The 26,532-nt window shown below is 41.3% G+C and overlaps 1 protein-coding gene across 1 annotated transcript; it reads left to right on the top strand.

Annotated features, from left to right (window-relative positions):
- On the top strand, nt 1-25,930 carry LOC146457516 (brefeldin A-inhibited guanine nucleotide-exchange protein 3-like). Its single transcript, XM_085091855.1, has 22 exons — nt 1-663; nt 748-802; nt 916-997; nt 6,051-6,182; nt 6,348-6,416; nt 6,885-7,007; nt 7,461-7,500; nt 8,086-8,182; nt 10,841-10,954; nt 11,379-11,685; nt 12,108-12,229; nt 12,771-13,168; nt 14,269-15,695; nt 16,742-17,075; nt 17,803-18,136; nt 18,554-19,127; nt 19,607-19,786; nt 19,882-20,770; nt 22,292-22,400; nt 23,000-23,231; nt 23,710-23,855; nt 24,301-25,930. Exons 1-22 carry the CDS (start codon nt 579-581, stop codon nt 25,388-25,390), a joined length of 6,939 nt encoding a protein of 2,312 aa, XP_084947981.1. The 5' UTR covers nt 1-578; the 3' UTR covers nt 25,391-25,930.
- The last annotated feature ends 602 nt before the right edge of the window (nt 25,931-26,532 follow it).

Here is a 26,532-nt window from a genome sequence, read left to right as displayed (position 1 = left end):
TAGCTAAGTCTACCGTTTCCCCGGATAAAATTGGCCTCGTGTAACAACAGCTAATTAATAAGGAGGAAATTTTAATGCGCTCGTGTGTTGGTAAGATGACAGCTGTGTCAACACGCCGCGTGAGCGAGCGAGAAAAATTGGAAATTAATTCAAGTTTCACGCTTACCTGAAAGAGCACACATTACAAAAGGAAATTGCCGTCGGCGTATTATTGAGGGCTGGGTTCACGGACCAAAATAATAAAAGCCGTTTCGAAGCCATGCCAATGTTGTTCTTGTCGCAGGTATGCGAGAACGTTCCTTATAAGGAGGTGATTGATAGGACAGCTCACAGGTGCCAAGAAGGAAGCCATTCACTGCACACTCCACTGCGCACGCGAACCGCGCATCGGCGATAACTATCTTTCGCTATTGTTTGAATTGTAAGTCATGAGCGCGCGCTAAAGACCTGCTCAATCAAAATATTGTGACTTGAAAAACCTCTAAGAAGGGTATGTCGCGGTTTAAAAGGGAATAATTGCTAAAAAATCTGGAAGAATATTTTGTTCGAGGCTTCATTGTCCCATGGGTTAGAGAATTATGGAAGAGGTGTTGTCTAACTTAGCTCACGATGCCACGTCGAACAAAGTCAAGACCGTTCGGGACGCGTGTATTTCAGCTACGGGTAAGCTACATGCAATTTGAAGAAAACCCAAGAAATTTTGCTGGAGGAAACTCATGCTGATAAAGTTGGTTTCGCTTTTTTTAGATGGCTTGTTCATCAGTCGAAATGGAACGAGGAAGGTGCAGCCGTATGAGCTTAGGTAAGAGTAAAATCTAGCCCTGCCTGTCGTTTTGTGTGGCTTCTACGGGTAGGAAATGGACACCGTCATATAATCACACCTTGTCTAAAGAAGAATGGATGATCTTTTCTCAGGGAGAAGTGCTTTCTGCCGCTCAAACTGGCTTTGGAATCGAGGTCTAGCAAGCTCTCTCTCCACGCCATAAACGGGCTACAGGTTTGTAAATCACTGATTTTTTTAGCGGTGAATTTTCAGTTGTAACAAGGTTTTGTTTTGTGCACGGGCCATGAATGGGATAGAGCTGATTAATTAATGAGTGCCTTTTATGAAAGGAGTTTAAAATCAAGCCAATTCTACGGATGATGAAATTGCGGTTTGACTAAAATGGAACCCTGAAATATCACGTTGGAACTGATAGTTTATTACTGGGTGCAAAAAAGATAAAGCTGTAAAATTAAAATGCCATTACGAAAGGTGGCATAATATTGAAATTTGCCTCTCTAATTTGAATGTCTGTGTTTTTGAAACAGTTCTAAATGGAAATTTTTTGTGTTGAGATTAAATTGCCATAGCAAGATACCATACCCTCCATACAAGGGCTATTTAACCACAATTATGAACCATAATCACCGTGCGATATGGAACTTTAAAGAATCACCGTGACAGAGTGCAATATTTCAATTATTGAATCAGCTGATCCAATAGTAATTTTAGCGTATTTTTTAAATATAAATTTTCTTTGAATGCGGATTTATACGCTAAAACTTCAGGACTTTCTTTATTTCGGGAGGGAATGCAAAATGTTTAGCGCTCAACAAAAGAATTGGATAGTATTTATATATCTGTTTATCCAGTTTTAGCACGCTTTTTGCGCCCGCCAGCTCTTCATGCTTCAGCTAATTTTAACAAGCTTTTACCGCGACAAAACCGATTGTGTGAAAAGCAAAATTTCGAAAGTTGTTGTAAGCTGCTGTTCATTTAACAGTTGGACGGAAATTGTTTATTTAAAGCTTTTACACCGATGATGTGTTTTTTAAGTAGCAATATATTTCTCTTCCGCAGAGAATGATGCAAATTTCAGAATGGTGGAAACCATTAACGTTTTTGCATCAAAAAGACGACGATTTGCTGAAATGAACGTGATAAAAGAAACAATGAGTTATTCTTAAAACGAGGAAAACAATTTTCTCTGCCAGAAAATTTATGAAAAATATATAGTAGCCTTCGTTTTGACTGCAAAATAAATAATTTATTTCATCCGCGTGGAATAGATCATCGAATCACGGCCTGTTTACAAATCGTTCTTGAACTGCGCGCTAATTTGTATTATTATTTTTTCGCGTTGGTTAACAAAACCGTATTTTGAGATTTAGATAAACCCGACAATCCACAATGATAAAACTCGCTAAAAAAGCGAAATTTAACTCTGCTATTGCAGGAAATTGTAAATTGGGCTCCTGAAACTAGACCGAAAAAAAAAATCTTTTTCTGTTTTTTTCTTTTATAGCCAGATGAAACAATATTTTGTCCGGCTAACGAAAGCTATATGTTAACCCGCAACTGTTGCTTGTGAGTACCCGAACTAAGCGAAGTCGCTGTAGCTTCCTGCCGTTTACAACCTGTTTTTGTTTATTTCCTGCTTACACGGAATACTTAAGTTCTTTTATTCATGGAAATGACGTTGGAAATCAACGGAGTTATATTCTGCGCCCCCATACGTTAAAAATGGAACAATTTCCGTTGGCTTTCGCTTCCGTTTTCGTTGACAACAAAAATCAGTGGGATTTCACTCTTACGTGTAAACTAGCGTTCCATTGATGGAGATGACACAAAATGTAAAACAGATCGCCAAGTTTCGTTGTGTCACTGGTTAGAGATTTGAATTTAGCACCAGTATTTGACACTGGTGGTTTCGAGTTACAATACCCGTAGGTTTTTGCTCGCGCCCTGCAAGAGTTGATTAAAACTTTAGCGGAATTTCGATCACGGAAATAAAAAACATAACAGGAACCTAAATCTCCTTGAACAGAGATCAGGGATGCCTTTATAAATGATCCCAAAAAGTATTTTTTCTTGCGATGGAATCAGTGCAAATGGTCATCTCGAATTCTCGATACATATTATAAAATTTGCAATTTATAATGCACTCTCGCTGGCCATTTTTTTTTTAATCCGGCTAACAACAGTTTGTAACTAATTTTTGCTGTTGCAAGTCGTTAGCACGAGAGGAACGATTGGCACCGCAGAACGATAAATATTAGACGATGAAGATGTTAGAAGTTGTAGAACAGCCGTACTCCGGAAAATGATCCGTGTGGCTAGGTGAAGATTTTCAACCTTTTTAAAAGGGTTCGTTTGCTGGTTCCGTTTTCATTTTGCCGTTGGTTAGTCGGCTGCAAGGCCGAATTGAAGTCCGTGGAAAATTTCTGCTAAAGTTAAGTCGTTTAGGACCTCGCGTACTCGCATACGCGCCCATGAAATATTTTGAGGAACAATTAAAACATCCTGCAAAATGAGTGGTTTACGGTTTTTTGCATTGTTTTTTTTGGATCGGATTTCGGATTTTTCTCATTATTTTGTGCGGATCGTGGACTTCATCCTTCGTTATTCTTAGTCTTTATTGTAAGAAGCTTTTACAGATTGTCGCCGGTTACAGCTGCAAGCACCTGTGAAAGCAGACAGCTTGAGTGCATTGATGGAAGGAAGACTCACCGACATTTAAAACCAATTTATGATGACTGTGAACATACTGAACAAACCGACAAACTGTTGATGTGTGCATGTGCTTGTGTTTCGTTTTGATGATTTCTCTTCCACTGCTTTTGGAATATATTTGGTGCGCCACACATGTGAGGGCTTTCACGCTTAAGCTAAAGTTCCGTAAATTCCCGTTATGGCAAAAACGAAAACGTCACCTGAAAATATAACTTTATTTCATTTGTGCTACTTCGCGATTATTTCAACTCGCTCAACTTCTACAGAAACAGCGAACTACCCAGGAACCAAATTGGTGGAGTGGCATTCAAGTTGAGAAAGAAAATGAAAAAGTCACGTTGTGTGTTCACGTTCTCCACAAAACCTTCAATTTGGTCATTTCACGTTGATTTTTGCAGAGGACGGCAAAGAAATGTACCAAAATTTAAAACGTACGTGCAAAGCGATTGTTTTAAACGTTTTGCGGATTTGCGGATTCCCCTATTCACCGGCCTCCTCGTTAATCAAGAGACAAAACTTAGATACGCACGATCCGTTCATATGCACTGTGCTTACAGATCGCAGTCAAAAGCTCCAAACTGAAACACTTTGGTTACTGCTTATTTGTTCATTTATTTTTTCATCGAAATTGTCGAGCTTTACATCACGGTAAGGCTTTAAGCCCACCTCTCTGGTAACTTAATCTCCCGTTTGAAGGTAATGCAGATTAAGTAATGCGAATCCCCGCCCACATTACTGTTTGAAAACACGAAAGAAGTACTTGAAAATCAGCCAGCTTGTCCACAGGGAAAAGAAAAACATTGGTACGTGAAAGTTTCATCATCAGAGCATATACGTCGCAATCTACGAGCAAGGTTATGTTTCAGTCATTTGTGAGGTAAATTTTAGAAAAGCTAGTCCAAGTCTTGTCAGTTCGAAATATGTATTATTAAAATAAGCCCTTCTACCCTCTTTTCTAACAAGGTCCCTTAATAGAGGCCTCAAAATAGCCTGAAATTAAATAAGCCTTATGGGGTCTAGTAGTAGGTTTTGGTGATGTTTTGTTTGTTTTAACTAAAGTGATAGTCAAAACGTTGTCCATGGCATTCTCGCAGCGCTCAAAGTATGTTGTACGTGGACTTGCTCAACCGTCTTAGGTTTAGAAGGGTGTACAAAAGCCTTCAAGTAAAGATGGCAGCTTCATGCCACTTATTCTCGGCTCATTAGTTTGCTGTCAATCCACTCAACATTTAGTTCTGGGGCAGTTGTCAATTTGTTTGAACTAGAGATCACTCTTCCAGCTTAAATTTCCAAGGACCATTTGTTATTTTGCAATTGTGCGTTTCTTTCAATTCTAAATTTTGTCTTAAACAATAGCACAGAACAAAAATGAAACATTCATTGTCGCGCGAGAAATCTTGAACATGCGCTGAGAGGACCTAAGCATTGAAACAGCAACAAAATTTTGCCTTAACTCTTTTACTGGTGCTGAAAGAACTCGAGTTCAAGACTGCATATAATAATTGATTCAGGCGTTGTTATTTCTAACAGCCCGGAAATTAAAACCCCGGCAAAATACCGCGGAACATCCCTTTTTATTTCAAACGCCACCTATAAACTTGTGGCCCACGGATTCCGTATCAGTTGGCGGATTTGGAGGAAAGGTTTGGTTTTTCACGATATGGGAAACTGGAGCACCCTAAGCAAAACATTTCGGAGCAAGGACGAGAACCAAAAACAAATTCGACCCACATGTGACGCCGGTTCTTGGAATCGATCCTTGGGGGGAGGGGTGGTGGGGGGCACTTTCTACTGAGCAAAATGGAAATTACGGTTCCATCTTCATCTACCAGTGAGACTACAAGTTTGTAACCAGTTTAAAACGAAACTCTTCGCCTTCAAGGAGAGAAATCCTTTCCATTTCGAGATCGTGAAAATTTTTAAAACTACAAACGAGCATTTTGATTAAATAAAAAGCTCCCTGGGCCATATTGGAGGGAGGCGAGTGCTCTCACCACTGCACCATCCCTGCTCATTCCCCAAAATACTGCTTAATAACATTCATTTTAAAGGCCACCCTTCTGGGATTATTAATCTATAGACTCAAAAGGTAGAACTACTACGTAGAGCGTAATAAGCATTTCCATAGGAATGTACTAGTTGATAGTTTGCAATGCATAGGTTGATGCGAATTTTTATTGAGGAAACCAACTTCACCAGAAGTGATTTGCAGAAGGGTCAGTCTTCAAGACTAAACAGACAACGGTCAAACTTTAAGAATTCGTCCAAGCGGACTTCTAAAAGGCAAAACCACCTTGCGCAAATGGCGGCGCAGGAAAGTATAGCCCTGCTCAGTATGTTTCGTTTGTGTGGTCACACTTTAGTATCTCATCCACAGATTCAAAACTAAGAGCCTCAATCTAATCTTGAGCGGCTGTAGGATAAACGTTTCGAATTTGATTTCCATTCCGGGCGAGGCAAACTCAATATTTCACTTTTGTAAATCCCTATCACATCATTCTTGCCCAGTTACGTTCATCAAGTCTAATTTTACCATTCACTTTGTTGTTTTCAGAAGTTAATTTCTGATGACCGTTTCCGGTCGGAGAATGAAGAAGACTCAGAATGCCAGCTTCCGGTTCAGTTCCTCTCCACAGTAGCGTCCACTCCCTCTCTGGCAGATGAAGTACAAGTCGAAGTTATGAAGGTCAGAATTGTTTTGTGCTAGTCTCTTGTCTCCAAAGTTCTCCAAACATACGTTGTAATTTAAGTTTATGGCATACGCTAACAGTTACATCGAATGCAAAGCATATTTCAAAAGAATCTAAAGCTAATTAGCTAATGTCACATTTCCTTTGTTATTTCATTACAGCTTCTCCTTATCATAACCTGTTCGGCTTCTTGTGAAGTTCATGGCGAATATCTAATCAAACTTGCTGAGGTAAGGATAATTCGACAGATATGAATCATTACCCCCTCCCCTCCCCTTCCCCTTTTTTTATCCATAATCATTCCCAGTCCACAGGAATACGTTAGCAAAAGTTTTCCGTTTTCAATGAAAACAAAACAAGAAGTCCCGCGTACGCCATTTGATCGTTTAGCCTATCCGCATGAAAACGATGTGAATACCATACAAGCTTTGATCGCTCAAACTAATCCCAAGACCAGCCATTTTCAAAAGCATGTGTTTTGGCGGTCACACAAATGCATTGCTTTTCAATAGTTTGCGTTTTCAAAGGATTCCACGCTCAGCCCGTTTTCAAGAATTTACGTTTTTGAAGCGTATTCCTTGCAGAGGAAACAAAAAGAAAACGGAAAGACAAGTTTGCGTTTTCAAACGGAAACACATCCGTGAGAACAGAGCCCGACTCATGCCATCTAACATTGTTGACATGCCATTGCTTTATAGATTTGCATCGAGACTTACACACGCGCCCATCAGTTGGCGACCAAGACAGCGTGCAGAGCCACCTTAACACAGATGCTAAGCTCGGTGTGCCATCGCTTACAAGACAGCTTAGCTAGTCACGTGGTATGTAAGATTTTTCCAGTTTATAGGGGTTACTTAGCCGTGTTCCGGGTCAAAACGGCACAAAATATTCAACAGTTAACTATCTTAGCTCAAACATGAAATTACCTCTAGAACACCGAGAAAAGTAATTTCTAGAAAGAAGAACAATCTATAACCAGCTAGCAGCTTTTAGCAATTTTTCCAATAGTTTCAATAAATTTCCAATCCATGCCATCTACAGCCAAAGGTAATTTCTTTGCATTAGTAGGGTAATTATCGACAAATCTGGACCATTATTTTAACTCAGTTTTCCTGGATTCAAATACATTATTGGGGTCGTGATTCAAAGTGAAACTAAAAATAGGTAAAATTTCCCGTTTAACAAGGCCTATAGCTGATTAACATGCAAAGGTTTATATGTTGTGATTTATACCCGTTTTATACCACATTATTTATTGTAAACTCTTATTTCAGACATCGAAAAACTCCTCACCTGACTCCAAGATTGTAAAACGTGAGTTTCATTAGTTATATGTGAAAATATAAAAAACTGTAACAAAGAACGAGTTATGGCTACTTTTAAAACGTCCTGTGACCAAAATATTTTAATATACACCAGCTTTTGACTGCCTGAAAACAACTTTATTCGAAGAGCGAAAGAGTAGGTGAGAGAAAAATCGAAAAGAAGTTGTGGGAAGCAAACGCAACGGGTCAAAAATATCTTCTAGTTGATTCAGCCGCGTGTTGTAGTTCCCCACATTTTTGCTCACTTACTACTTCCTCCGTGGAAGACTGTTAGCTCAGTCCATGCAGTGGAAAACTTGTGCATTTTGGCAACTTTTGACAGATACATGAATTGTTACAGTTTTTGTGTCGAGTCATTTTAGGTTATTGCTTTTGTATTCCTTGGATTTGCGACAATTCATGAACAGCTACAGTGTAATCTATAATTGATGGTTTAATCTTACGATACTCGTCATAGCAAAAGCCCGTAACGTATAAAGATCAAGAGACAATAACAATTTGCATGTATCAAAGCGCGTTGTTATTGCGTACGTACCATGTGAGCTAACATCCCGCTTTCCCTTCATGTATGCAGACACCAACCTGCTTTCCACGGACCATGCGAAGCTGTTAAGTCAAGATGTTGTGTTGTTATTGAAGCATTTCTGCTTCCGCCTGACTGCTGGGCCAAGGTGATTAATTAAGCCTAACGATTGTGTCTGTTGAAGCAAACAAGCTAACATATAGTAATGATTTCACTGACTCGAAGGAAACCGTTTTATTCTTCAAATTTGCAATTACCGGACCACTTGAAGTTCACTTTATTCAAAGTATTTTATCCACCTCAAAAATTAAAAATTCAGGGATTGTAAATCTTGCCATTGCCTCAGTCCAAACCAACAAAATTGCTTTAAAGTTCTCTCATATCTTTGCTTTTTAACTCGTGAATGCGCGCATGCGCAATGAACGAGTTATAGCGATAGCTGACTCTCGACTTGGTCGGTCGATCAGTCGATCAGTCGATCAGTCGGTTTTGTCGTTAACTTTCGGGCGTGCGCAGTGAATGAGTTTTAAATTCAATTAGTGGAAAAAAACACGCGAACATTTGTTGTTCACGGCGCATCAGGAAATTCTTATTCAATATGTAGAGAATAATTTGACGATCATTTAGTGCAAGAATGGAGATTTTTCGTTCAATCTGAGCAAAGTTACAAGTTTTTTTCAGTTTTTCAGAAAGTCCGGGGTCGTAAACTCAATTAGTGAAAAAAAAAAAACGTGAAAATTTTTTTTCACGACGCGTCAGAATTCTCTCATTCATTCTGTAGAGAATAATTTGACAATCATTTCAGTGTAAGAATGGAGATTTTTCGTTGAATCTGAGCAAAGTTATAGGTTTTTTCGTTTTTTTCTACAAAGTGCGGTTTCTTTTAAGAATTAAAAATAATTTAATTTAGAAATAATTTAATTAAAAAATAATTTAATTTGTCAGTTTTCACGCGAAAGCGGAACGTGCCATGTCACGCATCATTGACGTCGTAAACAAAATTATGCAAATTTCTGGTGAAATGAACACTTTAAGATCTTGTCAGCTTTCATAGAGGTTTCACAGGGAAAAAATGTTTCATTTTCGAAATTTACAACTGGAAATTTATGGGAAAGCAAAAGGACGCGGTCGATAAATAATTCTTATTTAGCAAGAGCTTGTCATAGTTCATTATTTTTACTTGAGGATTGCGTGGACTGAACTCCAAAGGAAAAATTTCACGCATTTATGTCGGGCATGAAATGTAATGCGATACTTTGTTGAACATATTTTCCTTTGTGAGATCGGCTTGCCCTACAGTAATTTTGTAATTTTAATTCCCAAAAAAACTTCACTTGCCCATCGGGCAAGTGATGGTTAGAATCCACTAGCCCGATCGCGAAATCCAGTAGCCCCGGACTATCGGGGACACGAATTTGCATGACGTAGCTGCACATGGCGTGCTCCTATGAACTTTGAATAAAAAAAACACGTGAGTTTTTTTAATCGGCGCATCAGAATAATCGGCTTATTCAATCTGTACAGAATAATTTGACAATCATTTTAATAGTACAAGAATGGTCATTTTTCGCTACATAATCGGGCAAAGATATAATTTCTGTTAGCTTTTGAGGAAGTTTCCGTAGCCGTCTAAATTTCAATTACTATGTGTCATCTGCATTCACGAGTTGGCTCACAGGAGCCTTTGATTCATTCTTGATCTTATCCAGTTTTACGTTTAGTACGTTTTACTTTCAGATGAAATCATGTTTTTCGTTTGTTCGCTCCCTTCAAGGTCCCGGGGCTAGTCACCTGTCGAGGGAATTTAACTAGCAAGACTCCTGTATTTCAAAATGGCAATGTTTCGTGATTATATTGAATCTATGTCGACAAGGGCACTTGAGCTTAAGTTTTTTCTGTAAGAAGAATTGGCTTTTCTACATCAGAAAACACAAAATTAGTTCTCGATTAACTTTCACGCAATCTAAAAACTTCTATAAACAACATTGCAAATAAACAAAAAGAATTGAAAAACAAAAAAAGCTAATTCCATTGATTCTTTTCATTTTTAACTTTTTTTTAGCGCATATATTAGCATTTGTTTTCGCGGAGTTCAATGGAAAAGACATTAGTTCGGCATAGATGTATATTCTTCTATGTGTAGCCGAAATTAGTTCATTTGAATGTTTGAAGCCATACTTAACGCGTATCGTTCGTTCCCTGTGTGGCTTTCCTTTGGGCAGGATGTCATCTCTTCTTATTACTTTCTTTTCTGTTGCTCAGCATGAAACAACTGTGACAAAAAGGAACTCAAAACTCAAGCATGCACCAATAAAAACTGATGTCCGTAGCCATTTTAGGCAAGAATTATTCAGATTTTATGTAGTTTTTGTGAGGAAATCACGGCTTTATAGCACTCTTTCTCTTTCTCTCGTGGTTGTTGTAATTTTCAAGTGTGTCAATTCAACTCGGTGATTGCAAAAATTAGATTACCTTTAGCAAAATTTTCCTCCCCGCTAACAAACAAAATTCCTCAAAACAGAAATTTTCGTTGAGTTCAGGTATCTGTGTTTCTTTCTTTCTGACTTTTTTAATACCGAGAAAATTAGGTCACTCAAAAAAGTCTTTTGTTTCTCTTAAAAAAGTTTTAACAAATTATTAGAATTCGAAACAAATTGGTCTCGTGAAATTTTTCCGTAAAAGACACTGAATTAAATTCGGACTCGTGAGAGCTTAACTATATCTACCTTAGCGGACAAATTTCATACTTGGCAAGTCTAACAAGTGGTCATTGTTTAATAAAACAAACTGAACTTATTATTTTCAGTGTGCCCGTTCAGGGTGGCCAGGCCATTCCGTTGTATCTGGAATCCATCTTGGTGATGCTAAGCAGTTTGTCCACAGCTTTGCAACAGGAAAAAGAATTCATTAACGTCATCTGGTGGGTATTGCAGCAATCTTGGGAATTTATTCTAGTCGCATAAGTGAACCCCATTGAAGGACCATTTTCTGGTTGTTAACTATTTTCCGTAATGAGTAACAACTTTTATATCTATTTCTATTTTCAGCGGATAACGCCAATGGTTTATTTTTACTTTTTTTATTTACTTCGAGATGTAATGTAATTGATTAACTGCTTTCTATGGATTTGTTGTGATTGTTCAGATTGGGCTTCATTAATTAGTTCTGTTTTTTTTATGAAGCTTATTTGAAACATCCTTTATCAAGATGGCACAGAGCCAACATCAATCGTGATCAAGAGCTTATCTCGCGTAGCTTTAAAATTTTCGGCGCGACTGGCACCAGCTGCATTTGTTTCAGTGGTTCATGTGTTAACATTTGAAAACGACTCTCCTTGTTTTCAGGCAACTTCTGTGTCCTGCCTTGATTCAGTTGCTAGGCAGCCCTCTAACAGACCTAAACAAGCGCCCTAAGACTGTTACCCAGTTCCCAGAGGACATCAACAGAGGGGGCCGGGGAACAGGGAACTTTGCCAAGTCCACCTCAATTGTGGGGCCGATACCGAGGACCATTTACAACATAGCAACGGAGCTACTACGACTTGTGGGCCCCTTGGCCGCCATGAGACCCGTGCTGGAGTCGCTGTTTCATCGTATCATTCTATATCCCCCAGCACAGCAGAGAACAGAGGCACTAAAGGCCTTAAAAGAGGTACAACAACTTTTAATTAGCTGATCATGTACTTTATTCTCATAATGAGCCTTCTCTAATGTTTAATTGCAGAGTAAAGAGAAGTTTGAATTGTCAAATGGAGACGCGTTATTTTATCAAACGAATTAGTAACACTTTTTCTGATTATTGGCCTACACAATTCATGCCGAATGCCTGGTTTTAGAAGCAACTACTTCAACTATATATTAGCCTCCCCTAGACGGGTTGATAGACCAATGCGGGGTCTCTCTCCTCCCCCTCCAAGTATTTTTGTCGGCTTCCCCATCAGGCATTCGGTAAAGTAAAATATCTTACCTGGTGAGACTAAAACACGTAAGTTTGAGTGAAAAAGCTTGAACTCACTATCTTTACATCTAAACACAACGAGCAACTTGTTAATCTTGTTTTCACTTCGTCCCCAGTTTCTCGCCAGTCCTCAGCGGCTTTTGGACGCCGCCGGTCCAACGATCATTGACAAAGATAACCCCCCGTCTCCAGACTCCCCGACGGAGCAAAAGAAATCCGAACTAGATTTACTGCGACTGTAAGTACAATGATAGTGAAGGATAGCGTACTATAATTTAGCTTATTTGGATAATTCAACCTGAAATTGTTATTATCCCTACCCCTCCCCTCTTCGTCTTGTGACAAAAAACAAATAAGCAAAGTAAGTGATAAATGTTTCAGTTGTTGCCAAAATAAGGAACTCAATCAAAGGACAGTAAACTCAAATGCGATGAGTGATTGTGATTTATTAGCTTAAAAATAAAACGCGTCCTTATGTATATAAGGCCGACTTTGAAATTTCTAAAGCAAATTTTACGCTCTTCTGTCACAGTTAAAGCTTTTAAAATACGTGACCATTCAAATGGAAACTTCTCAGCAAAAAATTTCTGTGGTGCTTAAACCAGCGAAAGTAATTACTGATAAATTAGCTTAGTATAACTGTAAAATCTGCAACATCTAAGATGATTAAAACACAGTATTGCATTGTAATACCTTTAAAGCCGCTCTAGTGACCTCTGCACTCCAAAAACACGCTGATATATAATCAGTAAAGATACCTTTACTTTGTTTTCTCCAAGCCTGATGGACGGCATCGTGGAATCCGCTCGCTGCGCCGACAGTACAGTGACCAGCTGCAGTGTAGCATGCGTGGTAGCTCTCCTAGGATCGTTAGAAGACCTGAGTCAAGGTCGAGGCTTAAGTGACGAACACATTGAATTCTTGAGCAAAATGAAGGAAACAGATAACTGGGAGACGCTAAAAGAACAATATGATAACGCGGCATCAGCGCGGGATATGGGGAATTCTATGATCAATGGAAGAGTCAATGGAGAGGGGGGCAATTATATACGGGGCAACCGGTGGGAGATGAATTCCCAAGGGTCTCCTGACGGGGATATCGAGTCTTTGACTGAGCGTTTTGAAAAGGACGGAGGAGTCTGGGATGGTCTCACGGATGGGGAAGTTAGAAATGATGGTGAGTTTAGATCGCTGTAGTGAAGTGATAAGGCGATGCAACAGAATAGCAAAGCTCCTCTTAAAATTCTTGACAGGCTTGTTTTAAAAGCTTTTTAATTTTATGTAGCTGATGGCAAGGTTACTGAGAGGCAGTGCTGTTTACAGTTCTTCGAATATTTGTTTATGAAAATAGTAATGTGCTTTTTTCGCGACATTTTGGCGTGCTCAGTACATTTAATGTGCCTACTATTGTTACTACGCATACGTTCTGCGCATCGGGAGATACTCGGGTTTCCTATGGGTGGTGCCTACTAATACAGGAATATTTTTGCGCACCTTAAAACTATACGGAGAAAGCAGAACTTACCAAATGCTTTTGGTATCTCAAAAGAAATGTGGGGGTAACCATGCATTTTTCAGAGATAATTAGGCTTCAATTTAGGAAAAAATCCCATACATTGCTTTATATTTTGGCGTTTTTTAGAGATACTAATGTTTAATTATCTCTGAAAAATGCGTGGTTACCCCCAATTTTCTTTTTGGATTCCAATAGGCCTTGCTAAGATCTGCTTTTCCCGCATAGTAATAAGCCGCACAAAAATACTTCGGTATTAATAGGCACCGTCCTTAAATCTTAACTTTCACGCTCTAAATTCAAATCTCACCTAATCTTGCACTCGTACTCATGTATGACACAACTATCAATGGCGTAAACGTAATACAAATCGCACTTTCTTTTTTGTGTGTGAAAACTGCGCTAAAATAAGTGTTAAATTACCAGACCAATTAACGTTTTTGCATTTTTAAAATTCATTGCTCCTGAACAAAAATTTCTTTACATCTTTGTTTTGGAAAGGTTATGATGGAACATTTTTAAGCCTGGTGAATAAATGAGAATGATGTATTACTCAGTTCACGGGATGATTCATGATTCATGATGTATCAGTTTATTCATTCACGAGTCTCCTGTAGCTCAGTGGGAGAGCATCCGAACTAGAAATCGAAAGGTCTTAGGTTCGACTCCTGATAGAAGCACTCGGAATTTCTTTTTCCAAACATGCCTGTTTCATTCACTGAATAATACATCATTGTCATCTTTGTTTTGTTTTGTTTTACAAGTTTCAGATGATGAACCGGAAATCAAGCCTCTTATCCCTAAGAGTGTACACTTTGCTTCTGAAGACGAAATCACCATGTTTGAAACTCACGAGAATGAGAACACGAAATCCTCCCGTGCTACTCCTCCCCCGCGGTCAGGAATTCCTCGCAAGAGTAGTCTGCCAAAAAGAGTTGGTCCTAGTGCCCAGGGTAATACGAGGACGACGGTCAAACGGTCCTCGTCACTTGATGGCAAAACGCGACAGAAACCGACAGTGCAGAAACGAGCCGTGAGTGGGACTCCGCGTCAGCGAGATCGCTCGGGCTCAGATGGTGGAGAGATGTCGGAAAGAAAAGCGAACTTTTTGAACTCCGTGGAGAAGAACAACGCAAAATCGGCGAGCAAGTTTGGTATGCGCAGGTCTTACTCTGATAATGACATTACAGCTAATAAGGGCTCTGCATCTCATCTGCATTTTTTTCAGTTGAGGAAGTCAAATTCCTGGTCAGCTTTTCTTTCTCAAAGCGAGAACTCAATGGCTGAACATGGCAAAAAGAAGAGTACGCCCCCCAAACGAGCCGCTCGAGGCGCTATTCCACGAGCACGCGCGCAATCAGCGGGTGATTCCACGCTCAATGCGAGACCTGGGCTAAAGCGATGGTCAAATGACGGGAAAATACTGGATCCCGTCAACAGGAAAATGTCTGATCAAACGTCGTCAGGGCAACGCAAGTACGTCGAATCTAAAGCAAATAAGATAGAAGCGAGAGAAAGGGCTTTGAAGGAGGACAAAGACCGTTCTCCGACGAAAGGTCCCCGAACGACTCTTCGGAGAAGTCGATCAGCTTCGGAATACGATCGTAAACAGCAAAATGGTAACAGCGATAAACCAAGGGGAATTCTGCTTAAAAGCCAGAGCATGGATGAACCGGAAAGCACTAAAAGTGCATCGAGTTCGCCAAAGAAAAATACATCACAATGTGTGAAAATCAACGGTGTTTTGGTGAGGAAAGGAAAAGATAACACTCCAGCCAAACAATCTCCGGACAAGAAGAAAGTAAAGGAGGTCAAAAAAAGCGTCGAGGAAAACGAGAAAGAAGGCGCAAGGAACTTTGCTCGCTGTTTGCTTGGCATTCTTCCATCGGTGTTGAATCTTTCCGATCCAGTTGCGGTCGACGAAGCCCTGCAGCAATTTGCCTCCGATGTCTGTGAGGCGGTCACGTGCATGGCACTCAAGCGCAAAAATGTGCCAAACTTCGGCACGCTTCGGGGACGGTCGGATTTGGTTGACGAAAAGTCGGGTGAAGGAGCGACTTCGGATCCGAGCTACCCGATTCTCAATGCGGATGGTGTGTACGTTACCGTCTATGCCACGATGACGCTCAATCTGAAGTTACTAAAGAGTGGATACTATCAAAAGAAAGGAGCTCAACCAGCGCTGACGCAGGTATGACTCAGTTTTAACTCCTAGAACGACGGAGCTGTTCCGGACAGCGGGAAATAACGTCCGCGTTCGAATGTAGTTAGCTTTCGCTGTTCTTCCGTAGTTGACGTGCATTGTTTACACAACTGAGTTAAACGGGATAGCTTCCGTGGTTGTATGAGCTGAGTTGACAAGGTAATTTAGCCACCGTAAAGAAATTCAGAAGCTGACTCTTGGAGCTGAGAGCTAACTCTTCGTTAGAGCGAATGTGACGAAGGGCTAGCGCTTGAATTATCACATTTTGAATTTCCTTAAGGTGCCGGATCAATTTATCTTATCAACTCACATACAACCACTGTATACTCAGTTATATTTGTGGTTCAAAATACTACCCTTTAAAGGTTATTTTAAATCCTGCATTTTACTCTAAATCAGGGTTTGTAATCAAAATTTCAATCTCCACATGCCGGAATTTACATTGTATTGATATCCAGTGTAAGAGCCAGTAAATAGCTCCCTTTTGGACATGGTAATAACTCAAATTGCACTAACTCCACCCTTAAGGAATTAAATCCACTTGAAGTAATTCTAACTCATTGAAGAATACTATTGAAGAATACTATTTGAGTATACACCCTTTCTTAGTTGAAGCAAGGCTGTATTGCAAATGGGAGATTAAAACCTTCTAACTGTACTATGAGGGTGACCAATTGACCCTTTAGATTAATGGCACTGCCTAGGAATCCAACTGTTGACTGCTTTGTCTTACGACTAGAGAAAGGGGGCAGGAAGGGGGGCGGGGGGGGGGGAAGTGAAACTGAAAACGAAAACACAGGAATTGAAGTCTAGCTACACGCTTACTTGCGGTCAGCTTATTGTGCGTGCCAGAGGTTTCAAGTTTCCGAGCTAGAAGTCTTCGTGCACTAAACTGTATCCATCCAGGTCTGTACGCAATTGTGACGTGGTTTCGTGTTGATTAAAATATTTGCGTAGACTATTGAGCGTGCCCAAAACACAACTTAAACAAACGTAACTGAACGTTGCAATTTTCTACTGTTCTACTTTAAAAGGAGAACTTCATTGACACTATCCTGAACAGTGGCGTTCCTATTGGTCTATCCTCCGTTTGGTTGGGTGAGCTGTATCGACTGGTTACAACCTACAACATCTTAGGGAAGGCTGGCTATACCACGGAATCACCTGAGACGAATCGCGCGCTCATCAACACTCTGAACGACAACATGCTCTCAGAGGAGGAGGACAGCCCATTCCTGCACCACAGGAACCCCAGCACACTGCCTCCAGCCAAGAGAGAGGGTATGAAGTTTGCCAGGAGAGTACTGCTTACAACATGGGATTCAGTGTTGGAGATTCTATCGGTGCCTCTGGAGACGTCCACCTCAGGTTAGTTATCGGCGAGGTCTTTTCGACTGGTAGAATGTCTAATACCTTCCCTGTTTTAATAAATAGATCTTTTGCTGGAACTGGCCGTCCAGAAGGTTAGTTACTTAACAGAGTGGGTCTTTTGAAAGGCATTGTTGTACAAAACGTTTCACTCCTAAACTTTCCGAAAATGGTACCCGTTTTTCTGAAGAAATTTGAAGGACAGGCATAAAACCAGACCTTGAAATTTGTGCATTCCCTTTACGAACTGCCTGGTCTAGCCGGGCCAGTTCTAGGAAAGCGCCTTTTGTTTCTTATAGGGGCCTTTGACGTCATCCAAGATGGTCGTCAAGGGGGCCGCCATCTTAGATGTGACTCAAAATTTGAATTTATCGAAAAGGTTCGGTACTTACATTTTTTGTGGTCAGAATGCCGAGTAAAATTCATTCCTGTTATATGTTGGCACCTGGAAAAAGCTGAAAAGCAGCATTTTTATTGAAATATTGTTTGATGCAACTTATCGCATCACTTATTGCACACTTATCAATAAATTCTCATCAAATGTTCCCAAAATGTGTGCAGGGAAAAAGCAAACAGCTGCTGAAAGCGTCAAGGGCAGGCCTTAATCAAAAGGAAAATTCTCGTCATTCAGGACGCCTGAGTACTAATTTGCCTCAGTCCTTCAGTATCTGATAAGCAAATCATTTATTGTGCAAATTTCTTGTTTCGTTATAAACGATGTCTGTAGGTGTCACAAATGGTGTTGCTGCGATGCTTGGCGGGGAGTTCAAAAGAGATCACAACCGTGAGCGCGACACGATCTGCCTCAGTCTGGACGGATTGAGACGCGCCGCCCGCCTGTGTTGCACGCTGGGAATTCAAACCCGCTGTGAACTGGTACTAGCGCAGTTAGCAAATGCATCCTGTGGGGGAGAGGGGCTAGAAGGAAAGAGAAGCAGGTCAAACTCCTCACCAGGACACATAAAGCTTCACGCTGCGCATGTGCTGAGTATGGATGGACTGCTGGCCGTTGGAGTAGAGCTCGGAAGTCACGCACCGAAATGCTGGAAACACGTGTTTAGGTAATTTCTCTCCACGCCAACTAAAACGGAACTTAAAAATTTCATTCCCGTTTTCTGAATAAATTCGCCATAATTTCTACTCATTTTTTTTGTGTGATGTGGTAGAACTAATCTCGCAGCGGCGGCTTTAAAGTTAAGAAAAAGCAAGAAAAATTAATGATCATGCGTTCGCGTTCTCCATAAAAGCTTGAATGCGGTCATTTCACATTGTTTCTTTGAAGAGGACGACAACGAAATGGACCAAATAGAAGTGTATAAAGCATGTACCGAGCCAGTGTTTTACAAATTTAAAAAACTATTGTTTTCTGACGTTTTCGTTGCCGTCGTCGTCATCGCTGCTTAAGGTCCTTAATGATTGGCATGATGTACTTTCGCGTGACTATGCAACACCCTAATTTCTCTCATTTTATTTTCCAGATGCTGTACGTACATATCACAGCTGGAACGCGTGAATTTTAGTAACGAAGTCGGAGACCAGTCGTCACATATGACCCCACCGAACTCTCTCCGAATCAATTCCGAAATATCTTCGCCCATGTCCGAATCTTCTAGTATTTCGGATTACCTTTCTGGCGAATTATCCCCGAATGGCACCGGAATTGTCCGACAAAATTCCGAGACTGGATCGGAACATGGGCCATCTAACAGTGGACTGTTGACTCCGGCCGACGCCTCACGCGCCATCTACGCTCTTTCGGCTGCTGTAGATCGTCTTTTCGAGCACGCCGCCAACACGCTCCACCTCGAAGGCCTGCTGTCTTTCCTAGAGGCTCTGGTTCATGCATCAAGGTCACAGCTGTTTGGATCTGTAGGTGACAAAGTTGCAAATTCACCAGGAGGAGTTTCTGCCAACAGCCAAACACCTTCTTACAGTACAACACTGCATTTGTACCGACTGGCTGACGTCATACTCCGGAGCGCCCGCAATACTAGCAGACCGCTGTTGCATCTCATGAGAGCATGGACGGTGATTTCACCACATTTTGTCGAGGTTAGTATTAGCTGCTTTTGTGCACGGAACTTAAATTTATCAGAAATTGTCAAATGAACAATCACGCTGGCAATATAGCGCAATTTCATTCTCCCCGGGAATTTTGTTCAAAGCTGTTTGAAAAATGCAATCATTGATTCGCACTGTATTTTATTTTATTTAAATTCAGCATTATAGGTTTTATAGAAGAAACGATTTGTACTAGCCATGTAGCTCTAACTGAATGTTGAAACTGAGAAATGGCAAAACAAGCTCTAACAAATGGAAATAACATTCTGGGATTGATGTAGCTAAGTTTAACCAACGTGTCTTGGCTTATAGTTATTCTTGCGCACCTAGCTCTACTACTGATTATTAATCGCCTTGTCTGCCCCTTTGATGTAATTGGCAACGTGCCGTGCCTTTGTCTTTGTGATTGGTTTTATGACAGACAGACCACAAAACCGTTTCATTAATAGAACTAACCTTCTTCTCCACAGGCCGCCTCTCACAAGGACAGGCACATTTCCAAGCTAGCGATCACGTCCCTTCATGATATCATCACTGAGCTACTTAGTAACCGCAGCGAGCTCCCTCATTTTTGGTTCCATGAGGCATTGTTTAAGCCCCTTGACGGGATCATGTCTTCACCAACCTGCAACGAGGAGGAGCAAGAACAGGTATGAGAGGAAACTAATCCTAATTCAAGTATAACCAAAGATTTTCAAAAGATTTAGAGCGAAACGTAACGGTTAATTTACGTCTTTCTTGTCAGATATTAACAACGCTTTCCCAGCTGGTGGAAACGCATCTAACCAGCATCAAGTCTGGATGGAGACCAACATTTGCCGCCTTGCGGAACATGCCAGTCAATTCACGGAAGCTCATGGATGGGTTTGAGGCTGATCACAGACCTCATCAGGTTCTCGACATACTCTCGGCTTTTCTAACGAACAAAAACTCGTCGGTATTCGCAGCGGCCGCGGTGCAGTGCATCCAAACACTTCTCAAGTTCGTACGTGGTTCGGAATGCGACGACAACTTCGAAGGTAGCCGAAGCGATTCCGACAGCAACGACAACAGCGACGCGGGCACAGCCAATGAATTGTGTCTCCCGGCTCTGCAAGATCTGTTGAACATGTCGAAAAAGTTGGCCTCCATTTATATCATGCCATCCAGTTTGGTGTTTCACGGATCACATGCTATTTGTCTGGTGGAGCATACGCCCGACTATCCGGGAACCCCTAGTCCAACGTCGAGCCCTCACAAGCCAAACGAGTTAACCAATCGCAAGGCAAAGGCACAAACTCCTATCATGACGTCTGCAGCCTCTATCGTGTCAATAGATGATACTGGAGTGCTCCGCGTATGGTTCCTTCTACTGGAAGGACTCACAAAGGTTGTCGCTCAATGCCCCTGCAAGTATCAGCCTCAAACCCTAGAGGTCCTGTTCGATATTCTGCGCTCCATAACAACCGTTCCAGGACCTCACTTTTCCATCTACGTCGTTACCAATCTTTTGCTGCCCATGCTAGAATCCTGGGTTGAACGAGGAAACAGGGATGGTAGCTACTGGGAGAGTACAGCGGGGAACTTCAAACACGCATGCGGTCTGGTGACCGAACTGGTTGTGGAAGAGTTGAGTCAGTTCCTTAGCGTTCAAGGTGAGTTCTGTCTTATTTCATATCAGAAAGGCCGCTTTTAAAATCATGCGTTTGGTAACTTACCAAAAGAATTTTTCAACTCTTTGCTGTCAATCGCAACAAAACATTTTGTTCTCAACTTCTTAAAGTGCCTATGAATCGAAAATTGTTTTTATTTTGTTTTAAAGGTTACCTTAAAAAATGCAGGTTTCCAAAGTTTGAGAACTCTAGGCTTAAAAATGACGATTTTACAAGCCTGCAAAATCGTGCTATTTTACCCTAAAAAATGGTCAGGGGAATGGGCCGAGATATTTCTAAATTCACAAAACTGTGACGTCACTTTGTTGCCACGGGTTTGTTTGCGTTGTCAAAGTGCCTTGTTGGGAAGTGAGCGAGCTTGGAAGGAAACATGTCTAGCGATTAAGAAATGAGCGAATTTTCAGATATGTCCGGTAACCCCGAGGACGAAGATGTCGAAGAGGGAAACGATGAAGACTACGATGTAATTTATAGCGAAATTACTCCATATCAAGACGAACCTCTGGCCCAAGTTGACGCTGGCGACGAGAACACGGGAGAGGAAATCGAAGTCGACGAAGAATTAGACGAAGATGGCCTTACACCAACAGGGCTTACAATGTTTAAGTCAGAATCATGTATCAAAACAAAAACCTTTCTCGCAACAATATCGGCGACGGCGATCGCAGAGAAGGTCGTGAAACAATGACCATGAGGTGTAAAAACAGAAGCATGAAACTTGTCTCACCGGTCGTTTACTTCGCTCGCTAAGTTCTTCTTGACCTGCTGGAGTAGTAGTATCCCTCGTTGGGATCGCGTCCTTTTTCAGGCAATACTTTACTTTCATCCCCGCGGCCTCCATGCTGCTTAGAACTGATAAACTGCGTTCATAACACGAATCCTCGAAATGAGCCGAACAGAGTGAAGTGTATTTTGACGTCGGGTTCTTGAAATCATGCCTATGTCTACGGACAAACTGGACCCATTTGGCCCTCACAGCCGGATCAGCGGGAAATTGGTACATTTGTATACCCGGGGAAAACGATCTGTTCTGGCAGCTTTGTTGGTTTGGCGTACCAGCAACGCAATACCGCCCTCGCTGCCTCTTTTCCTCCATATTGCGGGAACGAATTTGGCAACAAAGTGACGTCAGAGGTTGATATCACGTGGTATTTCGGCCGCGCGATTCAAATACCATTTTTGAGAGTAAAATAGCACGACTTTAAAGGCTTGTAAAATCGTCATTTTTAAGTCTACAGTTCTCAAACTTTGGAAACCTGTATTTTTAAAGGTAAACTTTAAAACTAAATGAAAACAATTTTCGGTTCATAGGCACTTTAATTAATATGTTTAAACCCCAAATAATTTGGTCCGATAAGACTTTAGAGAGCCTTTTTTTTTATCGGAATTCAGCTTTGCAGATACACCCAACTGCGACGTTAAGCGGTTTACTGACGAATGAAGCGTCAATATTTTTGAAGCAGCGTTGTTCCGTTTTTATTTATTCATTTATTATTTTTTCAGGAGCAGCAGAATGTGTGCCCGGAATGATCAAACAGACTTTAGACCTTCTGTTGGAGTGCGTTTCGCAGCCAGTGGAAGGCATAGCCAGGCTAGGATGTTCTTGTTTAAGGTAAATTTCAACTCTTGGCTCTCATCCACAGAGACGACGCCGAGGTTTATTTCTGCATTAGCCAAATCGGGACATTGTCTATTACAGTCAACTCTCGTCTTGCGGTCACACCGCTATTAAGGACAGGAGCTGAATACCCGGCCGTTAGTTTGGTCCCAGAGATACATTTCTATTGTTTTACTCTCGTTACAACGTAACGGATACCTTGGACATATAGTTCCGCTGTTTCACATTCACTTATTCTCATTCAGAATGTCAGAGCGCGTTTCAATTGATTCTCGAAAGTCATTTCGCGTTTACAGTAGTTTTTCTTTACTACTTTCCATGCCACCCCTTCCCTCCCACAGGATGTCGCCATTACCGGTACGTCCAAGAAAGGCCATGTCCGACAGCTTGTCATCGCTAAAAACAGGGAGATCAGGCATTACTATAAACTGCATGTATCTCGAAAACTAATGTAAATGTGCTCCATGATACTTTGATCGCTGCATTGATTTCCGGCCACAGTGATAACAAGAGCTGGTGCTTCAGTTGCTTCTGCTAGTAATATTCGAGACCAATCCCGCCCACAACTTAACCTTTGCTTTTTTCCCCTCTAGGCACCTATTACTGTCAGGAGGGCCTGTCTTCACAGAGGACCTATGGCTCATAGTCAGTGAGGGCCTCAGAGAGGCGGTACACACGACGCTTTCAAATCTAAGAGACTTGGTAGCGTGTTTCCAGCCAGGCTCATACAGTGTTAACGGAGATGAGGGCATGACAGTCAGGGTTGTCGCACGGCGAGACGTCATAACGGCTGATATGATACGACTACAGCAAGTGGCAGAACAGGTTGGCTAGCAACTGTCAAAGACGTTTCTACAAATAAAACACTCAAAGAAGAATTGTTCCGTTTTCAGAGGATCTTGAAAAAATGAATGCAAAGTTTTCGAATTCGTCTTTGATTCGCCATTTTGATCGTAAAAGAGGACAAATCAAACGTCTCACTACCTTTAATAGCTTGTTGCAATACTAGAGCAGGGAAATACGTGCAAATGTTCTGTGTTTGGCATATCCTGGAAGCGATGAAAGAGTGTACAGCATGGTTATGTTTGACCAATAAGCAGAACATGCTTTCTTAATTTTGTGCTAAAATGAAATGCTGGGATTCAGTTTAATACATTCACCCAGCAATTCGTTTACAATTTCGTTCAGAAAATTAGCTTCGATCTACTTCTTTTTTTCCTTGATCTTAACGCATTTGACCGAGAATGCAAAACGATCACTAGCCTATCAGCAAACCTAAAACCTTCTATATTTCCTGTATCAGGTGTTTTTGCTCGACAATCAAGTCGACGACTCTTCTACGCACACTCAAGACTCCCATGCGCCTACAAATGAGGAAGATGACCAGCGCTCTTATGTCTTCGTGTTGTCATCAGTGGAGAACAAAGAAAAACCGGAGAATGCAGATAGGTATGAAACGATTTGTGTTACCATGCAAGGCCTTGTTTGAGAAGTAATGTTTTCAACAACTGGTACTGTCGTTTCAGCCATTAGTTTTTACAATGAAAAATTGAATGCGCACAGCAACAACTGACGAAAAAACACATCTCAATCGTTTGCAGTAGAGTCCCGTTTTCACTTCTTATTTTGAGTCGAAAAACGGATCTGGTTTAAAAACAGTTTTGTCTGTCACACTGAGATGACAATTTAAGTCTCCAACACTCCACGTGAAGGCTTATTATTTTAGATGGTATTTGCTTCTTCAGTTCTAGTAATGACGATAAAATGTATGAATACATTCGTGAAACTCAAAGAGACGCGCCAGTGATCTTGGGTATATTCGGTAAACCTAGATTTAGGCATGCTTTACTGAAATCATAATGTAATAGCCTCATTCTTATGTACTCATCCCCAGGGTTCCTCTCCGTGGCTTACTCGTCAGCTTGCTATCCCACCAGCTCTTGCTGCAGACTCTCGGTTCCATTCTCCTGGACAATGCGGAAAGCGTCATGGCACAGAGCTCGATTCCAGGCAGCCCGGGTGCGTCCATGGAGAGCTTCAACAGTGAGGGGGCTGAGGCGAGTCTCCCAGGCCTCTTATCCTACCTCTCGCCGGCAAATCTTTCAGTTCTTTTTGATTGCTTGATGGAGTCGCACAGTGTCGCATATGAATTCAACGCTCGGCCAGGTCTGCGGTCTTTGGTACAGAAGCTTGCCAAGCTGGATGCGCCAGCGAATCTCCTGCGGCAATCCACTACCGCGTTCACGTGCTACCTTCATACGCTGTTCCAAATTTGCAAGCATAGCGGAGAGCACTTCTCCAGCTCGCATATCAAGCGTATCTTGACCGGAGACCGCGTCATGAACAACCAGGAGAAGGATGACGACGGGATAAAAGAAGAATCGGTGGGAACTCCTGCTCGCCACAACGACTTGCTCAAAGGCGATCGCAATGTGGATTGGATCGTGCGACGATTGAACGAGGCCTGTGATCAGCTTAGCAGCGTTTACGTTCGTCTTTATAACCAATACAAAAGTGATTCCCCGGGCAACATGTCTTTCGAAGTCGAGCTGGAAAGAAGCTTGTCTCTGTCGTCGACGTCGTCACCAGCTCGTGATACTTCTGCCTGGAGCAATAACGATTATGCGGACGAACCTCTAAGTTCCCCGCTCGGAAGATGGAAGCTCGCTTCCGAAAAATTATCGCGGGATTCGAAATCCAGACACCATCAACAGCTCCTCGAGGACGACATCCGTGTGATTGAACTTGAAAGACAATTCTTGAAGCGCAAAGAGGATGAGTTGCTTCAAGTTAACATTTGGACAAATTTAGTGATCACAATGCTTGAACTACTCTTGAATCTGCCCACATTGCAATTCAAGGCTGTACTGCCAGCGGTGTTCCCCGCTGTAACTTGCTTAATTTCGACTGGCGCTGACACCAAAGTGAAACAGTTAGTCTGCGAAGTCGTGCGCCGAGTAGGATCCATATATGGCATCCTATAGCGCTGCAATATTTGGACAATTTAGAAATGAACGATGAAACCTCATAGAGGTTGATTTAGATAGAGAATTTGTTTAAGCTTCAAGGGCCACGATGCGACACCGAGGCTTCTACTAGACCATTTAAAACCTTTTCTAAGAAAATGAGTGTATTAGATCTTAAGATCACAGTTAAACTTACTGAGCCTTTAGAGACTCAATGATGACATGGCAGTCTCAAATTGGACAATTGGACTGGAAGCTAAGTTTCCCGAACTCATTAATAATTCAGAAGGTTTGAAGAAATTTCAACCATGACAAAGAGATGTAGATTTAGATATCAAATATTAATTTTCCCTGTTTTGGCCATTTTCGAGGACAAATCACATAGAAACGTGTTCAAAAATTTACTTGAAAATGTCAAACAGATGTGAAAACAAAGTGCGTGAAAATTTATTTTCCTAGTTTTCTTAGGCGGTATTCTATTAAGCGTTGTTAAACCAAAAACAAAACTGAATCATTCTGGCCAATCACAACTGACGTCATTCAACACAATGAACCAATCAGAGTCTGAATCACAGTCACTTACAACAAGTTCCAAAACTGGCGCGTGCGACCAAGCTACTTTTGGTTTTAGTTTTGCCTCTCATTGGTTTAAAAAAAATGGCTTCAGTTTTTGTTGACCAATCACAGAACGTAATAAAGTAAAACCAAAACAAAAGCGTAGTAATTTCGATAAACAATTAAACGTTAGGCCGCTCTACTTACGTGCTGTTGCATTCCTGTACATTAGACACCCATAGTAATGAGTATAGTTTCATCGCAGTCAAATGGTGAGAAAGCGCAACGCCTACATTCTCAGTCGCCGTCCTCTCAAAAACTCGAAGCAGACCATTCCAGGAACACGGAAGGACATAAAAACGTAAAAAAAATATATGGAAAGTCCGTTAAATATAAGGCTCTTACTTTTGAGTTTACCAATCATTTGTTAAAGTCATTTATGTGGAGACTGTTCGGAGCTGTGTGAATTTGTTTACTATTTGAATGAGTGACATACGCAAAACCGATTCACCTTATAGTTCTAATATTTCGCATGCGCAGACGTTTGACCGTGATGGAAAGTACCTCAGCCCTCAGCTATTTCGAACCCAGGCTATGATACTGTT

This window comes from Pavona decussata, unplaced genomic scaffold, assembly GCF_977016875.1.
Source record: "Pavona decussata unplaced genomic scaffold, jaPavDecu1.1 SCAFFOLD_241, whole genome shotgun sequence".
Taxonomy (NCBI): Eukaryota; Metazoa; Cnidaria; class Anthozoa; order Scleractinia; family Agariciidae; genus Pavona; species Pavona decussata.
The sequence above is the reverse complement of the archived record's forward strand: the minus strand, read 5'-3'. Positions and strand labels throughout refer to the sequence as shown.